We start from the raw sequence: 22,879 nt of genomic DNA on the forward strand, positions 1-22,879 counted from the left end.
TCATCAGGGATTAAATCACTGTAATTTTTTCCTGTAAGATATTTGCTCTAGACAAATCAGTCTATCAATACTGTTTGTTGTCATGTGTTTTTCATCAGTTTTGTATACATTTCTTTTTAGGTACAGGAATGGCTTTGTCTGAACTGCCAGATGCAGAGAGCCCTAAGAATATCTGAGCCCACTGGACCTCCTGTAGCTAAACCACAGCCCTCCCCAAGTAAGGTTTCTACACCTCCTTTGTCTGAACACAAGACTGTGCCAACATTAGAACAGAAGGAGAAATCCACTGAATCAGCAGTCAAAAAAGAAGTCACTCAAACAACTCCACAAAAGAAAGAAGCCCCAAAAGCTGAGGCCCCCCTGCAACCTGCAGTCCAAACAAACACCTCACAGCGAGGTGTTATGCCAAAGACACAGGTGGTTTCAGGTACTGAACAAGGACAGGGCAAGAATTTTGCTGTTCAACTGCCGCCTGTTGAAAAAGCCCAACAAGTAGAGCTTTCTCAAATTACAAAACCAGAGGCAAAGGCAGGTTTTGCAAAGCAAGAAGTTGTGAAACCACCACAACAGCCATCAAAGTCTGTGAACCCTCCTGTGAAATCTGCAGCACCACCAGCCCCGCCTGCTAAACAGGAGTCAGGAGGTTTCTTTGGCTTTGGTGGTCCTAAAACACAACCTGCTGCTGCAAAGTCTGCTGAGTCAGTCACTGGGAAGATGTTTGGCTTTGGCTCCTCTATCTTCAGCTCTGCATCTACACTGATAACCTCAGCTGTTCAGGAGGAACCTAAAACTACACCACCTACTCCACGTAAGATGTCCATGACAGCCCCTGTCTCTCCTAAAGCTACACCTCCAGTTTCTCCAAAAATGCCTCCTGCAAAGGAGACCAAACCACCTGCTGTACAAAAATCAGAGCCACTTCAGCAGACCAAGTTCACTCAACCAGCACAGGCAGAAGTAGAAAAAGCTCCACCAATGCCCGCAAAGTCTAAAGAAGTTACCCAAGTTGCTCCTAAGACAGAATTGTCTACCTGTCCACTCTGTAAGGTTGAACTCAACAAAGGATCGAACAATCCCCCGAATTACAACACCTGCACCGAATGCAAGAGCTTGGTGTGCAACCTTTGTGGATTTAACCCCATGCCTCATACAGCAGCGGTAAGAGCAAGTATCAGTTTATTATACTTTATGTCCTGCTCATGTTTTAACATCATCCAGAGATTAAGCATAACATGTTTTACATTGTACTATACATCGTATAGCAAATATATTCAAGTTTACAATGCAGGGAGCATACAGCACCATTTTGACATGGAAAGTTTGGAGATTTAGTATTGGTCATGAGAGGAAAAGATCATTTAACTAGGCAAGAGCAATATTATTATTCTAGCTGTTAATTGTGAATTCCTATGCAATCAAACACACCATCTTTTCAGCTGGAGTATGTATGCTTCAATTTTTCTTTTTAGTTCTCTGTCTTTTTTGCTTGTCTTTTTAATACTGTGGAATAATCCTCTGCAGTGTAAAGGATGAAAAAATAAGCTTGGTATTCTGGCTTAAAACATAGCTCTCAATTGGCAAATTGTTGCTCCATTGTTGATTTGATTTTCTTGATAAAAGAATATGAATTATATTTGTTGTTAAATGCCAGATGATGGTGTGACAGACCAGGAGAACTTGAATGATTTTCTTTGACCTTGACTTTAAACAGTGTTTAGTGTGTTTTAGTTATTGTTATGTGTTTTAATAATTGGCCTACTTTGAGAGACTTAAATACAATTAAAAAACATAATACAATGCAGGCTACATGGTAGCTGACTGTTTTGGCTATCTATCCAATCAAGTGGGCAGAATTATTACATAACGGCTCATGAGAGTGTTGCTCCAGCAGACCAGCAGTACTGGAAATGTATTAAAGTGATTGAGCGTTGTGCAACAGCATTAGTGGAATGGGATCTGCTGCTGTAGCAGGCCAGGGACCAGGGAATCTCTATTCCCAGTGTGAGGTCTTAGATGGCAAAGCCCTGTGATATGCCAATGAAGTGAAGGGAAATGGATTATGTCCAACATAACACGGTGGAGTACATTAGAGCAGCAGACATTGCCTTCCAAACCATCTGCTAACTAACAGTGCAGCTTCATGTCCTTCAACAATTTCCCCTTATATTATGTAGGTGGTAGTAAAACTGATGTGTACTTGCTTTGTGAGTAACCCACGTGAGTCATTGGTGAATGCAATGGTGTGGCATTTAAGATCCTATATGTATGGTGCACTGATATGTCCATCACCTTTTTGCCCAAACAGCATGTAGGCCATAACAGTTAATCTTTTTGTTCAGATCAGTTAAGGACAATTTGAAAATATTTAGGGTTTTTCATTAATGATTATTTCAATGGGCAGTATAAATGAGTTAAAATGATAGAACACTGAGCTGCAAGAATTAAACTGCAATTGTGGCCCCTCATAGATGTTGAATGCTCTGATTGGAGGTCGCTTTGGATAAAAGCTTCGGCTAAAAGCTTCGGCTAAATGACATGTAATGTTATTGGATCATGTACCATGTCAGACAACAGTGTTAGTCATTTCACTTGACCTTTTCAAATAACATTATATTTCATGGCCATGCTTTCCTAACACTAGAGCAACATATTTTGTTCATCAGAAAAAGGCATAACAGATGTATTTGTTTAAGTCTTGCATTCTGGGAAAGACTAAGTATTTTATGCCTGACAGTTGCATGATAATGGAGGACAGTGTTTTTGCATTCAGTTGACTGTTAGAAAGGGAATGTGAGCACTATTTTTCCCTCATTTTTTAATTTATGCTTTCAGTTTTCCAGTCACACTTACGTAATTGACACTTCTCACATCTTCTTTCTTTTTCGTGGATACCACCACAGGCGAAAGAGCCTGAGGGTAGAGGTTTGATGGGGGAAGGGACAAGCATGGATGATTGCTGCTGTGTGTACAACATGGATTCTTTTCTCGTAAAAACAATTGAGGCAAACAGAAATAGCTCGGCCTTAATGCAACCGGATAGGAAGAGCCACCGTACTTATTGATGTCCTACAACATTCATTTTCCAAAAGGGCCGTGGTTGCCAGTTCTCTACTATGAATGCATGTAGGTTTGTTTTTAGCAGAATGGCAGAAATGACCCCTTTTAAAATATTAAAAGGACTTGTTAGGTTTGAAAGAAGAGTAGGCCACTTTAGGAAAAGTGACTGCTTGCAGCAATTCTATCCATTTTTCCTTTTGCCTGCTCTGCTTCAGCTGATGCCATCAAAAGCCTGGGAGTGACTGTTGTCTGATAAGTAGGGCACACGTGTTTTGTGCTTTGCCAGCTAAAGCTTTGTGTGTGACCTCGGAGACAATATGAATGACGTTGCCTCTGGTTTTTTTTTTTATTGATTTATTTTTTGCTTAGGCTTTCTGTGACAAAGCAATAGTCGAGTGTTTATATTTCCTCATATTTTGCCCTAAAATATTAGTCTATTATAAGCTCCATTGGATACAGTGTGCATACCAATCAAAGGCAAAAACTACTGTAGATATTTTGCAAAGCTTCCACAAGAGACAGACGCTTGACTAGATGCATCATGTCTGATTGGCAAGCAGAAAATATCCTTAAACTTGCAACATGACTCATTTCAAACATTTGAATCAGCCCTAATGTTTCCATCTCTTTTCTTCTGTACATCAAGCAACTACAAACTGTTGACACCCCTTGGTGCAACCTAGTGCAGTAAAAAATACTAATTCTGAGACCAAGCACACTGTACCTGCTGCATCTTTTCACAGCCACTTTTAATGTACAATAAGGATAACAGTGCTAAAACTGATGATATGCTTTGGTCTTGATGCTGTGTTTAAAACATTGACATTTTCATACCAGAGTGAATAATGGAAGTATTCCTGCATTTATTTATTTCCATTGCTCTCAGTTCTTACTCAGCACATATTATTGCATTACTCTACTTTGCTTTTTTACTCTACGGGATATAGTATGTTTTGATGTGTAATGACATTTTGAAGGCTATGACACTTATCCTTCAAGCTCCAATGATCTCCCTGGATACGAGTAGCTATTTGATACATTGTGTGGTTTGTTGTCAGAGAAGGAATAGGACCTCCCTTAAAGGTCCAGTGTGTAAGATTTAGGTGAAAGGGAACTATTGGCCGAAATTTAATGTAGAATAATCCTCATGATGTTTTCACTAGTTCATTTCATCTAAATTGTATAAATTTAGGCCCTTTATATTTAAAGACTTTATATTTACATCGAGGGGACCCTCTCTAGAGAGGCCGCCATGCTTTTTACATTAGTCCAGACTGGACAAACTAAACATCTTTTGAGTTACCACAGGTTCTTTTTCATGTTTGGAAGGAGAGGGTGAGGTGAGGGCTGTTTAGCTGCATCATGCAGTTTCAACACTAGATATCACAAAATTCTACACACTGTACCTTTAAGAGGTTCAGCTTTGTTTACACCTCCCTGTGTCTTCCATATTCTGTCTGCTTTCCATTAATACCACACCCTCGCACTCTCTCTTCTTACCCAAACTTTGCCCACTGCACTCTGCCATCAAATAAAAGTTTGCTAATGCACCGTTTGTCAGATTGGAAAAAGCAGGGGGCTGTATTTCCTTGTCTTTAGAAAGGAGCACTCTGCTTATTACAAATTAGTAGGTCAACATTCTCTATTATCAGGGGGCTTGATTTATGAAGAGTTCTGCTCTGTAGGGGCTGCTGAAAGCCAAGTAGATTAGCCAGCTACAGCTTGTGCCAGAAGCATCTGCCAGAAAATCAATAAGAAACTGACTAGCTCCCGTATCAACAGTAGGAAAGCACAGAAGAAGGGCTGATAAATTGTGATGCTGCAGGCCACAGCCAAAAGGTCACCCCTTCAGTCTAGCTATCATAAAATGTAAATTACAGGACCAGTCGCAACCCAGAGACTGGTGTCGCATTAGAAACACAGTTTTGTACAAATACTCGACAAATTACTGGTTTGATCAATTTGTGGGGAAATGACGGGTCTGATAAGAATGACATGTCTTTGTGGAACCACATACCTGTCATCCATAATGCATGGTGAGGTGTACCAAATGCTAATATAAACATTTGAACAAATTTGATGGAAGTAATAAAATAAAATATTTAGGCATCATAAAAAGTTTTAATGAAATTTGTGCCCTGCGTTGGTTCCTTTCTTGCACAAATGCATAAATGTTGCATCAATGAAAGAATGTCTTTTGCTGCGAACAAAGAACAAAGTGAACATGGATTTTTTTTTCATAAAGCTTAGCAGATGCAGCATGCCTGTGTATCAAGAGTGTAATTTTCTTGACTGCTGTCATTGTGAAGGTCTAGTAATCCAGCTCACAGGCTAATCATGGGGAGCAGCCGCTCCCACAGCTCTCTGCTTGGAGCTCCTGCTCTTTAGTCATAAAACAGATTTAATTAGACAAAAGGTTGATGGCCATTCTCCAAACCCTGTGGCTCTGATGCATGGCTCTGAGACTGTTTGGCTGTGAGGTAGTGCTGAAAGAGGCTCTGATGGGATTAGGCCATTTTGATGACTGGGATTTTTTTTTCTACAGCTTGGTTAAGAATGAACACATTGAATAAGTTATCAGATACAAAACAGTGTAAATGCAACATGCATTTGCATACTACTTTGACTCTGTCCATCTGTTCATAGCTTGGGTTGAAAAAAGTCTATTCTGCAGAGACAAGGACCTGCTCAGTACCAGTCACTGGAGAGGTGTGAGGGGCAGGCCCATAATGAGATTGCAGGAGATAATAGACCAGCAAAAACATTCAGTAATAGACTGGCACAGCTCATCAATCTGTGAACAATGTCGTTTGTCGTTCTCTATCAGTATTTATTCTTTCAAACAAGATTTTTTGATAATCTTGCAACTTCTGTGCAACCTGAGAATTTTTAAAGTGTTGATTCTATTGTGCAGTTATCTTCAATGTCTGAAACGTATCTTTTTGGAAAAGGACTATGGCACATGTTAAAACATGATACTGTAGCTATGTTTGTTCAAACATAATTCACTATGACGAATTAGAAATTAAAGGATCTGATTGTAATCCAAGTATATTTCTATCTAAAATGGAGCAACTAGCTGTTAAATGAGTGCTGTTTTCATTTTGTCCAGCTTTGGATTTCATATGCAAAGACAGGATATATTTTTAAACCACCTTTCCTACAATATGGCAATCTCTTTACAATCAATTTATTTTCCTTTTAATAGTTATAAAGATAGCATCACTTCATTTGAGATGACTCTGATAAGGCCACTGTGCTGGCAATATGAGATGATGAGAAAAATGAGCAAGCGCTGGAGTATGTGATTACTGATATAACACGTGATAAGCGTTTGTCAGTGGCCTTGGTAGTGACTTGATTTTGCAGATTATCATATGTATGCACAGGAGCACCTTGTTAGCTGGGATTACATCCTGCAAGCATGGCAGAGGAGGAGGACAAGAAGTGTGGGAATTAATAACTTTGACGAATGTTAAAAGCAGAATTCTGGGACTTAATAATCTGCACCATTATATAAACTATTTATTTTCAGAATTCTATTTCTGTAATGAACAGGAGCATCATTCATTTTTTACAGTGAAAAATAATTGACCTTCTTGGAGATTTAGCTTCACTGTAAACCCATGTAAAATATCAGTGGGGCTAAGCTTGCATCAGATCACAGGGAATGGAGGGTTAAATAGTTAATTGGTTTACACGCTTATCAGCACCATGCACTATGCTGGTGAGGCTTTGTTTACTACTGCGGGGAATAAACAGGATTATTATATTCCTGACTAAACCACAACTGACAAAAAAAATAGATCTTAGTATCTGTCAAACTACGAGCATCAGTTTTCTTAAGTTAAGCAGACACACACACACACACACACACACACATATATATATATATATATATATACAGCAATGCAGCAAATCATTGATGCTTTTCTGGCATGCTACTGTCTCTTTAAATGAGCCTATATACTTTCAATCATATTGTATTTGCAGTAGATTTATACTACCACAATTTTAGCTGTAGGTATATAATCTGTTATGTAACTTGGCATATGGAAGTTCGAGACAACAACCTGTACTTGTTAAAAAGAAGTGAATTTAAGTATATTTAAATATAAAATTAAAGTAATAGCCTTTCTGTTTAGGATTATGATCACAGATGTTCTAGTAGTGTGATATTTTAGGCTTGTTAATGGGAACCAAGATGGGATGTACAGCACAGCTGGATTGTAAAAGCACCCCTGAGCCAGCGTATGACAGAGGGCAGATTACATCACTTATTAAATCTCGACTCAGCACATGGGCCTATGATTCATTACGTCACTAAACCAGTGCTAATCTCTAAAATAATGTGTATGTTGGGGGACACGTCCTCTTGTTTATAAAGTGCATCTGCATAAGTGTGCATCTGTGGCCAATCTGATTCCATAATGACAATTTGTTCTGATACTTTATCTCATGGATAAAGCAATTAAAACATAAGGTTTTTTTCACAAACAGAATATGTATGCAATGCATTCTCCTCCTCTGCCCTGTGTTTCAGACCTGCTCTCCCTGGCTCTGCAGAGGCAGGCGCATTGCTGTGATTTGGTCTGCTAGGCTGCTACAGATAGAACGCTTTATCGGTTGACAGCTTATGCCTCTCGACCTTAGCTGTTCTTTAATGGGGTTTAGATGTGATAAGAAATGTGTCTATAGGGGATTCAATTTGGAAGTAGTAGCATTGGTTGTAAAATGTGATTCGCTCTTTTGCAAGGTAAGCATTTTTATGGCTATCTTACTAGTTTAGTTTAAGTTCTAGTGCAATAGCAGTAAGAATGATGATATGAGAGACCACAAGCTTTATTTGAAATCTTATTATTACAATAATATTCCTGTGTAACTGCTTTGGTTGTTGTATTTGTCCAGCAATGACCATGTTTGGTGAATATTGAATTTATATCAGTTTGTATTCTGTGCTATTACTCGGAAAAGGAGGCTGTTGTAATGTAGGCAGGTAGAACTGATGCTGGATGAGTAAGTGACTTCACAGGGAGTGATTGGATGATAAGAGGTACATGCTGGCATTTTGTGGGGACTTTTTCCGGGGCTTTATCTTCCTGCCGGGGGGGCAGGATATCTTTTCTCTTGTGTGTATATCTTAAGTTAATCAACCTGTCTCCGGACACTCACAGTTGCTTTATAGTGTCACAACCTACACCTTTCTGTTGATATATAAAATGAAATATTTTCTATACATTGTAAATAGCTTCTTGGTCCTTTGGTTTCAAAGCGCTTGATTATGTTGTCTGTGGCCCAGGGACAGGGTGCCACAGTAACATTGTTAATCACAGATGTAAACAACATTTGACAATGTAAATACAATGAGTTTTTATTCACTGCAACACATGTCAAATCTTAGGCCACAGTCAAAGATCTAAATGTGGCCCCATATGTATGGCGCATGCTTTCACTGACTAAGTCAAAAATTGTGTGTTTAAAACTCAGAATAGACACTTTACAAATAAATATAGGTTTGATTTTGCTGAGCGTTTGTTTATATATATATATATATATATATATATATATATATGTATATAGTAGAAGTATAGTAGTAGAGTGAAAATGTGTGGTATTTCACAAAGTTAAAGCAGCCTTACTCTAGTAAGTTAGGCTCGTTTTCGGCAAGCTCTCCTCCACTAAGTGTCCTTGAGCAAGACATTGAACCCATTATTGCTCTTGATGTGGTGTCATCAGTGTGGAAATGTGTTTGAATGTTGGCCTAAATGGGTGACTGAGACATATTTTGTGCTTTGGATGTTGAAAAGTGCTATATAAATGCAGTCGATTTATGTCACTGCAGTTTTTACTGAGTAAAGTTTATTCCCTTTTTAGTGTCTGGCCAATTCTACTGTAATGTTTCTCCACCGTGCATACACAATTCTGCACAAGGGAAGATGCATTTATTAAATAAAGAGGCTATCAAAGGATTAGGAGGTTGTAGTGGTAGAGGGATGGGTATTGTATCTCAAAATACTGGTGAAAAGTAGCAAGTTAGCCATTAGCCAAGCAGCTGGGAATGGATAAAGCCGCAGGACGTGTGCTCTGCAAGGCTAACTCAATGCTTCATTTTTCTTGCAGAACTAATTAAGTTCTTCAATACATGTTATAAGTGAGGTTGATTTAGTGACTCAGTTTTCTTCCTTCATGAATTTTTTTAATGAGATCTACTAATTGAAATGGCAAATTGATAATTTAGTATCAACTGAATATAACTGGAAGTACATTTTATATGCAATATAACACAGGTCAAAAATAGCTAATTTTCTAAAGATGTTTCATGTAAATTTGGGTACGAGTGTTACCAAATCACATGGTGTGTTTGTATGATTACAGAAGGAATGGCTGTGTCTGAACTGCCAGACTCAAAGGGCTTTGTTGGGACAACTTGGAGACTCCACGCCTTCACCTGCATCTGCGAAGCCAGAAACCCAGGCCACACCTGCAATCAAAAAGGCAGAGCCTACACCTGCAGCCATAAAATCACAGGCCAGACCTGCCCCCATCAAGGCAGAAGCGATTCCAGCCCCAAAGATGGATCCTACATCAGTCAAGATGGAAGCAACACCTACAGCAGCTTTAACCCAAATCGAGCACAAGACCATAGTCATACCCACAGCAGCAAAAAGTTCCCCTGTTACAGAAGAAAAACAGCCTCCAGTATTATTAAAAGCAGAACCAACTATGGCTACTCTAAAAAAGACAGCTGCACCAGTAAAAACTGATGTGCCAAATGCAGATATCCCTAAAACTGTATCAGTGGAAACTAAAGAACATGAAGTGAAAATGGATTTCGGCCGGGGTGAAATTCCCTTATCTGAAAAGTCTGAACCTGAAAAAGTCAAAACTGAAGCAAGTATCGCTGCAGCTTCTTTTCCCCCAGTGACAGAGGCTACAGTTGTGTCCACCTCCCCTCTTGCTGCAGAGACTGCTCTGGCTGGAGTTCCAGTTACTGAAGTAAAGTCAAACCCTCTCTCTGCTCCAGAGACAATTATTAAAGGAGAAAAGCCTGATGATGATGTCAAACAGGTAGAACCAACTAAATCTGTACAGCAAATTGAGGTGCAACCAAACACAACACAAGAAAAACTGTTGGTATTAGAGGCAGAACCAGTGACAGAGGCAGACAGCAAGATAATGGCAAATAAGTTGGTTGAAAAGATTGTTGTCACTTCAACTCCAGAGATGACAGCAGTATCTACAAAAAGCATCATTATTAAAGTAAGTATGGGTCATTTTCATAAAAACAATTTTTCATAAAATCTAAATTATCAATTGTTTATGTTGTCCTAATAAAATGCTTATCATAACATATTTGGTTGTGTTTGTCCTGGTTTTTTTTTTAGGACCAAGATGAGACCAAAAAAGAGCCAATAAAGGAAAGAAATGTCGCCCCACCGACTGGGGAGGTGCTTCTAATGGCTACTGGGCGCAAATCTAAAGAAGAGGAACATGATGATCAACCCCAGATTCTACCTATATTACAGGAATTAAAGGATGAGCAGGTGGTTAGTGACACAAGGGAAAATGATACAAATACAGAGCCATCCATGCCAGTAAATGAGGAAGCTAAAGCTGAAAGAAGGCGTCTAAGTTTCCAAGCAATCAATCAAAGCAGTGAAAGTGACCTCACACCATCACCCTCACCTAGGTTCCAAAGAAGGAGGCTAAAGGTGACAAAGGTTTCATCTAGTGAAAGTGAGGACATCAAAACTGAAAGCCCTGACTCCTCTGCTGAAGATGAAGAGTTTATCCGCAAACAGATAATGGGTATGGGTGATGAAGAAGAAATGTCTCTTTCAGACGATGAGAAAGGAAATGATTTGGCAAATGAGGGAGTTTTCAAGGAAGCAGAGCTTGATAACACTACAGTGACAGCCAAACCACTGTTTAGAGAAGGTAGCATAGACAATGAAGACAACTCAGCAGGGAAAATAGCTCTCCCAAAAACTGGCACTGCGACTGCTCAAGATGTTCCTGAAACAATGCCCAGCACTGCTTTCAGGAAAGCCATCCCTGCCATGAGACAGAGACAAAGCACTGATGACGAAGTAGAGAGCATCACAGAATCTCTGTCAAAGGGATCATCTAGTGTTCAGGTATCTAGCTTTACTCCAGGATCTTCACCTACATCAGCCTCATCACTTGAGGAGGATAGTGATAGCAGCCCCAGTCACAGGAAAGTCAGTGGGGACAAACGGCATCGAAAAGGTAAGCACAGGCAGCCAACCCAGCCTCTCCCAACTATTGAAGACTCATCTGAAGAAGAGAAGTTTAAGAAAGATAAAGATGAACTTAGAGCCCATGGTCAACCACTGTCTCCGACTGAAGATGTTTCCTCCACAGAGGATCTGAGACCATATGAAACCAGCAGACCAACTGACTCTGAGTACTATGCCAGCATAGAATCAGAAACAGAGGTTCGACAAGCTGTACAGCGAGGACGTAAGCCTTCACCAACAGTGATACCATATACTCCCACTGATCCATTTAATGAGAGTGAGGCTGTGACAAAATCATTGAAGAGTGCTGAAGAAGCATATGAGGAAATTATTCAGAAGACAAAATCAATACCAGGGGAGAGTCCTCCTGATATTGAGCCACTCTATGGAGGAATGGCAATTGAGGACTATCTTTATGAATCCTTAGTCGAGGAGCCTGATATTAAGTTGAGTGAATCTCAAGAGGAAGAACCCACACAGAGTACTGGCTTTGAATCGCTCAAAAAACTAAGGTCACCTGAAGAGGTTTATGAGGAGATGATGCAGAAAAAAAGAGAATTGATCATGATAGAGCAAGAGTTTCAGCAGGCCCAGACTGCCATGGAATGTTCCCCTACAGGGGCTTTAGTCTTTGGGCCTCCATCAATTTCTGAGACCTGTGTGGTAACTATGCCTATGGAGGAGACATTCCTCACTGAACAAACTGATATGCCTATTACAGGCACTGAAACTCTCAGTGAAGTACCAGCAAAGAAAAAGAAACGGCCTGCTCCACCCCGCCCCTCTGAACCCCCTAAGCGCTCTGATGTGACTGTTCACTGTACCCCAAGTGTATCTATAGGTTTTGTCAGGCCTATGGTTCCTCAAGATCCTGCACTCAGAAAAGCATTGTTCCCCATACCAGACCTCAAGATAACTCAGTGTTCATCTGGGGAGGAAGAGGATGACAGTCTTGCAGATGAGTATGGTGTTGGCATTTCCTCTGACATTACCCCCAGTGATGACTCTGAGACTAAGGAAGATCCATCAATAAGTCCAACTTTGTCTGAAATCACTGATGTTGAGCCTATCTGTGTGGTCTGTGAAATTCCAGAGCCAAAACCTATTCCAACTCCAATATCAGCCCCTGAACTCACCAATACACCTTCCCCCGTATCACCAGTGTCGCCTCCAACTTCACCCGCCACTCCAGATTCTAGTTTGGTTTCTAATGCTACTTCTTCATCCCCATTCCAAGCTCAAACGCCTCTTTCATCAGATTCAACTCCACTGTCTACACCAACACCTCCAACTTCATTTGTAACACAATCACCTGTAGAGGTCTTACCACCATCACCTGCCACAATTAGAGTAGTACCGTCTAGTGGGGACTCAATAGTTACAATACCAGATGTGGTGTCTGATCCATCCAAAGCTCAAACCACAGCAGTAGTTCAAGTTAAGCCTTCTACCACTATACTACCAACTCAAATCCCAGTGGAGATGTCTCCTGTACCTGTTGTGGTCCAAATGCCAGACTTAGTTTCATCTCCATCTCAGTTGCCGATGGAGGCACCAGCTGTCATACAGACTTCAGCACCAAGTCCAGGACCTGCTGTTGTCTCAGCTAGACCAACAGCCCTAGTTACAGCGACACCTGTGACATTCTCTACTCCAGCTTCAGGTCATGTTGTGTCTGGTTCTGTCACTCTGGCCTCATGCCCTGGTCCAGTCATTGTCCAGATGCCTGACCTGGTTTCAACTACATCTCCAATCTCTGCACAAACCCCACTACCAGTCTCAGCCCTTGTAACAACACCTGCTAAAGCCCAAGCCAAAGTGGTACACTCAGTCCCTGTACAATCAGCTGTAGCATCAATGAGCCCAATGGTCGCCCCAGCTCTAACTCAAACAGGCCAGTTGCCTGGATCTGCTTCGGCATCAACTACTATTGTCAAAAAGAAGGTCCCCCCCCCCCCCACCCCCTCGGTCTACATCCGTGTCATTACCGGAGCCTAACACAGAACTGCCACTTGTAAAGACTCTACAGCGAGTCACACCTGCTATGACCACTACCGTAGCTATGGAAACCACACTAGCTGGCCAGCCTATGCAGTCTGTAGTTGTGGATATACAACCAAGAATGGAGGATATGCAATCAGATAGTGTGGCTGTACCGCATATAGTGACACCAACCAGGCAAGGGCATGTAGTCATCATAGTGCCCAGTGGGGAAAACAAATCTGTGTTTGGACGAGCCCCACAAAATATAGCTAGCACAGGGTCAATAACTTCAACTGCTTCTCTGCCAAAAGGTACTCAATTAGCCACAGACCATGTTTCAGATATACCCAGTGCAGTTAAAGCTTCTCCATCGACGTATGTGTCATCTGTGCCAGTAGCTTCAGCTCCACCACCTCCACATAAACCTTTGGTAGGAACCACAGCTGTAGACACAGTAGAAATTCCTGTAGCAGATACACCTCCTCCTACATTACCCAAGTTAACTACACATCCAAAGTCACCAGTTCCCACTCCAGTATCAATTGTACAGCAAAGCACAACACCAGGACCACATAGTCAAGCTGCCAAGCCTCCCCCACCCATACCACCGAAGCCTTTATCAATTCCAGCTGGATTGGTTTTCAGCCACAAGCCAGGAGAGAGTGTCAAGCCCCCTCCTCCTGTAGCCCCTAAAGCCGCAACACTGCCCAGGACCAAAGAACCTCCAAATGCTCTGTCACTTAGCATAACACGACCTGTGGAGTCTAAGTTTGGTTTGATGTCTCCCAAGTCACCCCTGTCTCCTAGACATGCCAAATGTTTGCAAACCTATGTGGTGATAACACTTCCATCTGAGCCTGGCTCACCAACAGAGAGTATAACAGTCCAGGCACCTATAAGAAGAGGCTCCATTCCAGCTGCAAGAGTGTCAGGGGTACAGACCACACCTTCAGAGCAGAAAACACCTACTGAGGAATTCTCAGCACAGGATACAGTGAGAAGAGCCTCTATCCCCACTGTAAGGCATCCACCTCCAATACCCGCATCACTAACTTTGTTTATAGAGGGGGTCACAACCTCTGAGGTAGTCAATGGTAAAGGGCAAACTAAGGAAGACTCTGTGTCTTCTGTAATACAACCATCTCTGGCTGATGTCATCACAGTGTCATCAGATCAGGACACATCCATTCAGGTACATAGTGTACCTCTTCCAATTAAGAAACCATATGTGCAACAACAGCAATCAATTGCCCAGCCACCACCACCACCATCTAAAACAACATCTGAAGTCATCACAATGCCCCCGGAGCCAAAGGTTGTTATTCAACCACAAACAGTCCAAGCTGCAGCGAGAGTACAGTCTATACCATCTGTTGCTCAGGTCACAACAGCTCCTCCACATATTTCAAATGAAACACCAGTTCCACATGCCCCAATATCAACTGTACCTGTGCAACCCCAGCCACTGACAGAGGTTATTGTTGTACCACTGCAGCCTGTTCTACCTTCGGATACACTGGTTCTCCAAGATAGACCATCTGCACTGCCCACAACGTTTCTTTATCCACAAGTTGAAACTCAAATAGAAATACCACAGAAAGAAGAAGATATACCTGCGGATGTCATTGTCACTGAGGGCCAAATAAGGCCGTTGATACCTGGAGTAAGCCAGCAAATTCCTGCTGAAGAGCAACTTGCTGTTGTTGAAGCAGTGACAGACCAAACATTGCCAGCAAATACTTACACCATTGCTGAATTCACATCAGTACCACAAATTGTTCAGCCTTTACACATTCTGCCCATAGTGACAGAGCAGCTATCTATGCAGCAACCCCCGCTTGTAGCCAGTGTGGTCACTGTTCCCATACAGTTTGAATCACTCACTGAGGTTCTTACAATGGATTCTGCTATTAGAATACCGACAACAGCATCTCCAGTACCACAAACTCAACCTGTAACAGCTGAAGTCACCCCGACACCTGAAGTAACTAAGTTAATTCCCTTGACCACACTTGATAGAATGATTATTCCCACAGTCCCTCAAGTAACACAATCACCTCTTTTGATGGAAGTCCAACAAATGGCAGTCCAGCCAGAAGTACCCCCTGTTATACCACAGGTCTATGGAGCAATTCAGTCCTCAGTCATTTCACATTCAATGCCACCACTGGAGGTCATTGCAATGAAGCCTGAACATGACACACCCATGGAAATTATAACAAAGAATGTTGATGTATGCAGAGCTTCAATACCAGCAACTGTGCCAATTGGAGTTATTGCAACAGAGGAAATTACAAGTAGGAAGAGGACATCTATATCATCCACGGTGCAGCCACTACACACATCAAGTGAGATATTTTCATATCCTGTCGAATATGATATGCCCACACAGGTGGTTACAACTGAGGCCTTTGCTGCCACCAGGAGAGAATCCATAACAATGCAGCAACCACTAACATTGGCACAGGTAGTAAATATGCCAGCTGAAAAAGATATTTCCATTGATGTTTATGGTGTTCAGGTTCCCTACAGGAGAGAATCCATTCCTTCTTTAGAAGAACATCCACAAGTGTTAACTTATTTATCGAAATATGATCAGCCTCTGGAGATAATCACAGATGCATACAGCAGGAGAACCTCATTGCCCAATGTACAGGACATTCCACAGAGTGTGTCTGGGACCCCAGTCACCATAACAAAAATTCAGCAAGAGTCTATTGAGAGCCAAGAGATTCGTGGACCAGAAAAGGTTGTCTCAAGTATGAGTCACATGTATTCGTCTTCAATTTCAACTTCAGGTCAACCCCCTGAAAGCCTGCCCAGCCTGGTCACTCAGGTGGTCACGACTGAGGTCCAGAGGACTACTGTCTCTGTTGTCCATGAAAGACTTCCACAGGTCCCTCCACCCAGTGTAGCAATCACTATACAACCAGACATAGCTAAAGTCCAAACTCTGCCAAAAAAGAATGGGAAGATAATATATCCTGGTGATGTTATCGATTTACGTACCATGAAGGTTGGCCTAAGGATGACGGAACAAGGCATGGACCTGTCACAACCTGAGTCACGTCGACAGTCTTTCTCTAGTGACTCAAGTGGGCGACAAATCACAGCAGTGCAGTCTGAGATAGTAAATCTTAGTTCAGAGATCACCCCTACAACCACATTGTCGGTTGTCACTGACAGTATCACAATAGTCACATGCACAGCAACCATTGCCTCATATAACAACACTCCAGCAGAGAAACCTCTTGATTTACAGGGCCCTGTGACATCATTACCTCTGCCTCTCACCACTTGCAAACCATTTGAACCACTTGCACAGATTGTATACAGACCTGTGAATTCTCAGCCCTTGGTCAGTTCAGTAGCATCTAGAGCTCAGGACATTCCCATTAATCTCTCTTTTGGAGCACTTGTATCTTCAGAAGTCCAACAGCCACTGACTTTGACCCCAGCTGCTATCAGCAATGGAGGCCCCGTGCTTTCTCTAGAAGCTACAGGGGCAATGGATCTGTCAAACTACAGACCAGTGAGAGCTATGGTAGCTTTGTCCGGCACAAGCCCAGGAGTGGTGACCACCGTTGTAGAAGATGATGGGACTCCAGTTGATCTCACAGCTAGTCGGAGGAGTGTATGCTGTGATGTAATTTACAAGCTACCATTTACAGGAAGCTGCAGAACACAGCCACCGGTTATAACCCAGCCAGACAACCGTTTTGGTTACAGAGATGACCACTACCAATATGACAATGCTGGAATTTATGGTATCAAAGGCATGAATAGGGTAAAAGCATCAATGTCTGAGACCAACCTGACAGAAGCAGGACTCTTCTCCCATGATTCCAAGGATGACTATGACTATCTCAGTGGATCTTCAGATGGTGCTATAGACCTCACTGCTGCTAAACTTTCTCCTGGTGAGTATTTTTGGGTATTTATGCATGTGTGCATGTTTTATTGCCATGCTCTGTGTACATTTTGTGCTTGCATTTGATTATAGATAGATGATAGATTATAGATATAATAGATTTGAAACTTCTATGTACAAAGTGTCTTAGCCTATAGTGTTAGAGCTCAAGACTTTGCTTTCTGAAGATATGTGTGGCTGTTTCCATTAAAATGCATGCTTTCCTTAAAAGTTTAATTTACTTTGCTGTTGGATATGCATGTTATCATTAAATATTAACAGCTGCTTGTTTTTCTTTTTTTCTGTCTTTCTTTTGTCTTGATACAGATGCATGTATGTGCCTCCGTGTGCTCCCTCAATATTTTGGCTTTGCATCTTGCTAGCCAAAATGACTGCAGATATGCATGTGCTATGGGAGTCTTTTTAAATCAATGCTGCATGACCTTCAGCTGACATACAAAACACTATGTTTGTATAATGTATTTGCTAAAATTATTATTATTATTATTGTTATGGCAGGTAAAGCACTAGACTACACTAACAAAACTACTGGAGTCTACCATGGGATGACTACTGATCCATACTCCCAGATCCCTGCAGCTGCTTTTGGTGTTAATAGTGCTCTAAGAACCTCAGATGGAATTGTTTACTCCTCAGTCTCTGCGCCAGTTCCATCCACGTATGCAATTACAACTCAACCAGGCTCTGTCTTTAGCAACACCTTTACACCTACATCAACAGTCCAAAACCAGTCAGTGCCATATCCATATGGCTTAATTCCCACTACAGACCCAGGACAGATCATTCCTTTTGACACAGGCCTACCTAAGGAGCTTCTACCCACAGCTTTAGCTGACATTATAACAGGCTATCCAGAAATGTACTCTGACACCACTCTGGAAGCAATTGCTGCCTCTCTGGATGCCTTGGCTTCTTCCCCAATATTCCCTGGCTTAGACAACACCAAGATGGCCCAGTACCAGATGGAGAGGGAGTTTCTAGAGCTAGAGAAACTTAAGCAACTGTGTCTTGCTGAGGAGTTAGAGTGGGAGAGACAGGAGATACAGCGTTACCGTGAGCAGGAACAGCTTATGGTCCAAAGGGAGCTTGAGGAACTTCAGGCTCTGAAACAGCAGCTTCTCCTGCAGCAAGAGGAAGAGCACCATGCCCACATGGTGGCCCAGCAGGAGACTTATGTCCAACAGAAAGAGCAGCTGCAGCAAATCCAACAACTCCAAATCCAACTCCAACGCCAGCTAGATGAGCACTACAGTAGCACCGGCACCCCAGGAAACCTCCTTGATGCTAAATATGCAGGAGTAGGGGATGGTGGTCAGTATTGGCCTGTCAAAGATGAGTCTACAACTCCATCAATTGGAGCACAGTTAGAGGAAAGCCAGGACCAACTTAGTTTAGGAAGTAAGCTGCAAGCTGACCAGGACACAGGGAAAAAAATTATTGATAGTGGAGTGCAGACAGATGACGAAGACTCAGCAGAGAAGCAGCCTGTGGGAAGAAGAAAAAAGAATAAGAGAAATGTTGACAGCTCAGCTCAGACTGATGATGAAGACCAAGATGAATGGGAAGCCCCCACAAAAGCTCGACGGCGCTCCCGAAAACATAGCAGTGATGGGAAACATGGCTCTAAGGTCTCTAGCATTGCTATCCAGACAGTGGCAGAGATATCAGTCCAGACTGACCACTCTGGAACAATCAAACGACCCAATGTCAAGATGGACACGAAGGTGGAAATTATAAAGCATATCTCAGCTCCTGAAAACTCTCAGAGAGGAGGCAGTCTTAGCTGTCAGACAGACTCAGATAGAAGGTACACACCTATTGAGGTGGGATACAGCACACACCTAACAGCGGATGTTCCCTCCAAGTCTAAAATCTTCTATACTGCAGTGTCTCCATTGTCCCCAGAAAAGTCACTTGGAGGGCAGAGGATGCTAACTGCTGATCCAACCAGATTTTCCTCTGGCCCTCGGATATTAAAGACTGGTCAAAAGTCTCTATCTGATCCTACATCCCTGAGTCCCACCATGGATGACAGGATGAGTGGATACAATGCAGACAGCTATACTGTAAGTCAAAGCAGAATATAACTGATTACAGTAATTTCTGTACCACTTGTTTAAGAATGATGAGAATGGTTTGAATACATAAATTAAGCAAAGTATGCTGTGAAATGCAATTTAAAGGAATTCTGTAGTGTTTTAAATATTATTCAGAGATAGCAAGATTTATTTGTTTTTATGTTTTAGGGACGGGGCTCTCCCTCTGGCACAGGAAAGAAAGTAAAACGGACACTGCCAGACCCCCCTCCTGAGGATGACCCTCTTACAGGAAGGTCAGGCTACAGCACCAACTCTGCACGTCGTCGTCTTGCCCGCAGTACAACAATGGCTCGGGCAAAGATCCTGCAGGACATTGACAAGGAGCTCGATCTGGTGGAAAGAGAATCCTCTAAGCTTCGCAAGAAACAGGCTGAGCTAGATGAAGAGGAAAAAGAGATTGATGCCAAGCTTCGGTGAGATGCTACATATTTAAAATCTATAAATTCTTTGTGACTTAGCATTAGCAAATAATGTAAGTAACTAATTATTATGCCATAACATGATTACAACCAATATAACTGCATTCATCCCTCTCCTGCAATCATTATTCCTAATGCATCTGCATGATTCCCCTTTCACCTTGATAGCTTATGGGCTAAAAGGCTGCCTTGACATCACTCAGTGCGACCTCTCCACACTCACACATAGTAAAAGGTACTAATGTGTGAGAAACTGGAACATTATTTGTCTCTTTGGTTGTAATGTTAATAGTATGGTCGATGCTTTAAGTGTAAAAAGATATATATCTTGTTTTGCCCATCAGGTACCTGGAGATGGGTATCAATAGACGTAAGGATGCCTTGCTGAAGGAGAGAGAGAAGAGAGAGAGGGCCTATCTCCAGGGGGTGGCAGAGGAAAGAGATTACATGTCAGACAGTGAGGTTAGCAACATTAGAGAGAGTAGGGGTGATGGCCTGGAGAGACCACGGACAGCTCCCCAATCTGAGTTTGACCAATTCATCCCCCCACAGACAGAAGCTGATTCCCAGTACAACACACTAACTAGTCCCTACTCCCACTATGCCCAGTATGTTCCCCAGACCCAAACCACCAGTCCCTATACCCAACAGAACCTATACCAGCAGCAGTCCCTCTACCACCAACAGGTGTCTCCTTACCCAACTCTAACCCTATCCCATGCCCAGGCTCAGTCAAATAGTTACCAACATGCTCTGCTCTTGCAACAGGGAAAGCAGCGACAAACCACTTTGTCTGATTTAGAGCCTAAGATCAATACTAACTATGAAGTAATACGCAACCAACCTCTGCTCATTGTACCAACCTCCACAGAAAGTGGCTATGGAGTGGCTCACCTGGGGGGCAAATATGGCAACTTGGACTTGAGGCTAGGGATAGAGGAGAGGAGCATGGCCTCTAGTCCCATGTCTAGTATATCTGCTGATTCTTTCTATGCTGATATTGACCACCACAATGCCAGGAACTATGTATTGATAGAGGACATAGGGGAGCTCACCAAGTCTTCAACCGGGCTGAGCAACACCGGCATGGGTTCAGGATTCAACCTGCCTGATAAGGAGTTGTCCAAGGCAGACAGACTACTAAGAGCAGCAGAAGTCAGGCGCACAGCAGAGGTAAATACTATACTGTTACATCAACCTTTATTTTTATATGTATGTTCATGTGCATGTATATTGATATGTTACTGAATTAATTTTTTACATACACTGAAAAACTATTCTGAACAAATGAAGAAACAGTAACTTAAGTCATCAATCAATTATTTTGGTGGTAACATAAGAATACTGAAGGGCTCCTTTTATCGTATGGCTTTAATTTAAATTCTGCATAGATAACACTAAATATGTCTTATATTTATTGTTTTTTTTAGGTGGCAGAGTTTTTAGGCTCATCTCGTCTTCAAGGTTATGGTAAAGGAGAAGATGACACTATGGAGGAGCCTTATGAGCTAAAACTACTGAAGCAGCAGATCAAGCAAGAGTTCAGGCGAGGAACTGAGGGGCTAGAACACTTAACAGGTTTGGCCCTCCCCCAGTATCTCCCCAGTGACGGCAGTTTTCGCCATTTTCCCAAAGGAGAGAAATATAGCATTGGTAGGCTCACCCTTGAAAAACAGGCTGCAAAGCAACTACCTGCAGCTGTGCTTTACCAAAAACAGATGAAGAACAAAAAGGCCCTAATAGACCCTAAAGCCATCACTAAATTTTCCCCAATTCAGGAGAGTAGGGACCTGGAGCCTGACTATGGCAGCTACATGGGGTCTGGGGCCTCCTCTGTGAGCAATCTGGCGGCTAGGGCTAGGTTGCTTCAGGATGAGATTACATTTGGGCTAAGAAAGAACTTGTCTGAGCAGCAAAAATACTTGGGCTCCTCTCTGGGGGCGAACCTAGCTGGTTCTCTTAATCTTGGGCAGTCCCTTGGATTGGGATCTACTATCAGAGCCACTGCCCAGGATGATGGCACCTACCCAAGTGGCAGTCGTTCCCGACCTTCATCCCGCCCCTCCTCTCGCCCCTCTTCTGTCTATGGCTTGGATCTATCTATTAAACGGGACCTATCCAGCTCCTCACTTAGACTTAAAACAGAGGGAGAGGTCTTGGATGCAGCATTTGCCCCTGGGGTGGCCAGAGTAAAGCCAACTAGTTTACCTATCAGCCAAAGCCGGGGCCGCATCCCCATTGTGGCTCAGAACTCTGAGGAAGAGAGCCCTCTGAGCCCAGTGGGGCAGCCTATGGGCATGGCTAGAGCCTCAGCTGGACCTCTCCCTCCCATCTCTGCTGACTCCAGGGACCAATTTGGGTCTAGCCATTCCCTGCCAGAGGTACAGCAACATATGAGGGAGGAATCCCGAACGCGTGGCTATGATCGAGACATTGCATTCATCATGGATGACTTGCAAGGTGCCATGTCTGACAGCGAAGGTAAATGGAGCCTCAGACTGTTGCAGCAACTTGACTGTGTGGACTTGCTTGTCATGCATGCTAATGCTTAGTAGTCTCAGTGACTTTTTGCATTAACTGGTTCGTCCTTAATTATCAGTGCACCATCAAATTGTTGTTGGTTGTTTGTAACTATATTTCCCTAAATGTCACATTATATGTTTGCATGCTCACCGGTACATAAGACTCCTGACCTGAGTTTATGTATGTCACAAATCAGTTATATCCATTTCTATGATTTCATCAGCATGCTTTCTCTTTTTTTTCCCCCATTGGCTTTACTCGTCACAGTTACTCAAAGCCCAGTGGTACCAAATTTCCTATGCACAAACTGTAATGCCTTGAACATATTCATGCATATTCTCCATATTACAGCTGCCTTATTCTTAGTGAGTACAACATATTTTATTGTACCTCTGAGCAAAGTTTCTACAGTGAGCATATACAGTGAATACAAAAACAGTTGTAATATAAATAAATTACTGCATAAAAATGTATGTTATGGGAGATTGTAGCGTATACATATGAGTAGTTTTTAAAAACCGGCCGGGGTAGAAGGAGCTGGATTATTTTTTCTAAATAGAACTACAAAGAGATGTGCTTTGTGTTTTGAAAAAAGACATATATTTG

The 22,879-nt window shown here is 42.3% G+C and overlaps 1 protein-coding gene across 1 annotated transcript in view; it reads left to right on the top strand.

Annotated features, from left to right (window-relative positions):
- pclob (piccolo presynaptic cytomatrix protein b) overlaps window positions 1-22,879 on the top strand; it is a 57,559-nt gene that overhangs the window by 15,394 nt on the left and 19,286 nt on the right. The window contains 8 exon segments of the mRNA XM_069528112.1: window positions 121-1,158; window positions 9,433-10,317; window positions 10,443-13,308; window positions 13,310-17,221; window positions 17,731-19,298; window positions 19,479-19,744; window positions 20,095-20,923; window positions 21,181-22,231. Coding sequence (XP_069384213.1) covers window positions 121-1,158; window positions 9,433-10,317; window positions 10,443-13,308; window positions 13,310-17,221; window positions 17,731-19,298; window positions 19,479-19,744; window positions 20,095-20,923; window positions 21,181-22,231 — 12,415 coding nt within the window.

Source organism: Paralichthys olivaceus, chromosome 7 (genome assembly GCF_024713975.1).
Source record: "Paralichthys olivaceus isolate ysfri-2021 chromosome 7, ASM2471397v2, whole genome shotgun sequence".
Lineage (NCBI taxonomy): Eukaryota > Metazoa > Chordata > Actinopteri > Pleuronectiformes > Paralichthyidae > Paralichthys > Paralichthys olivaceus.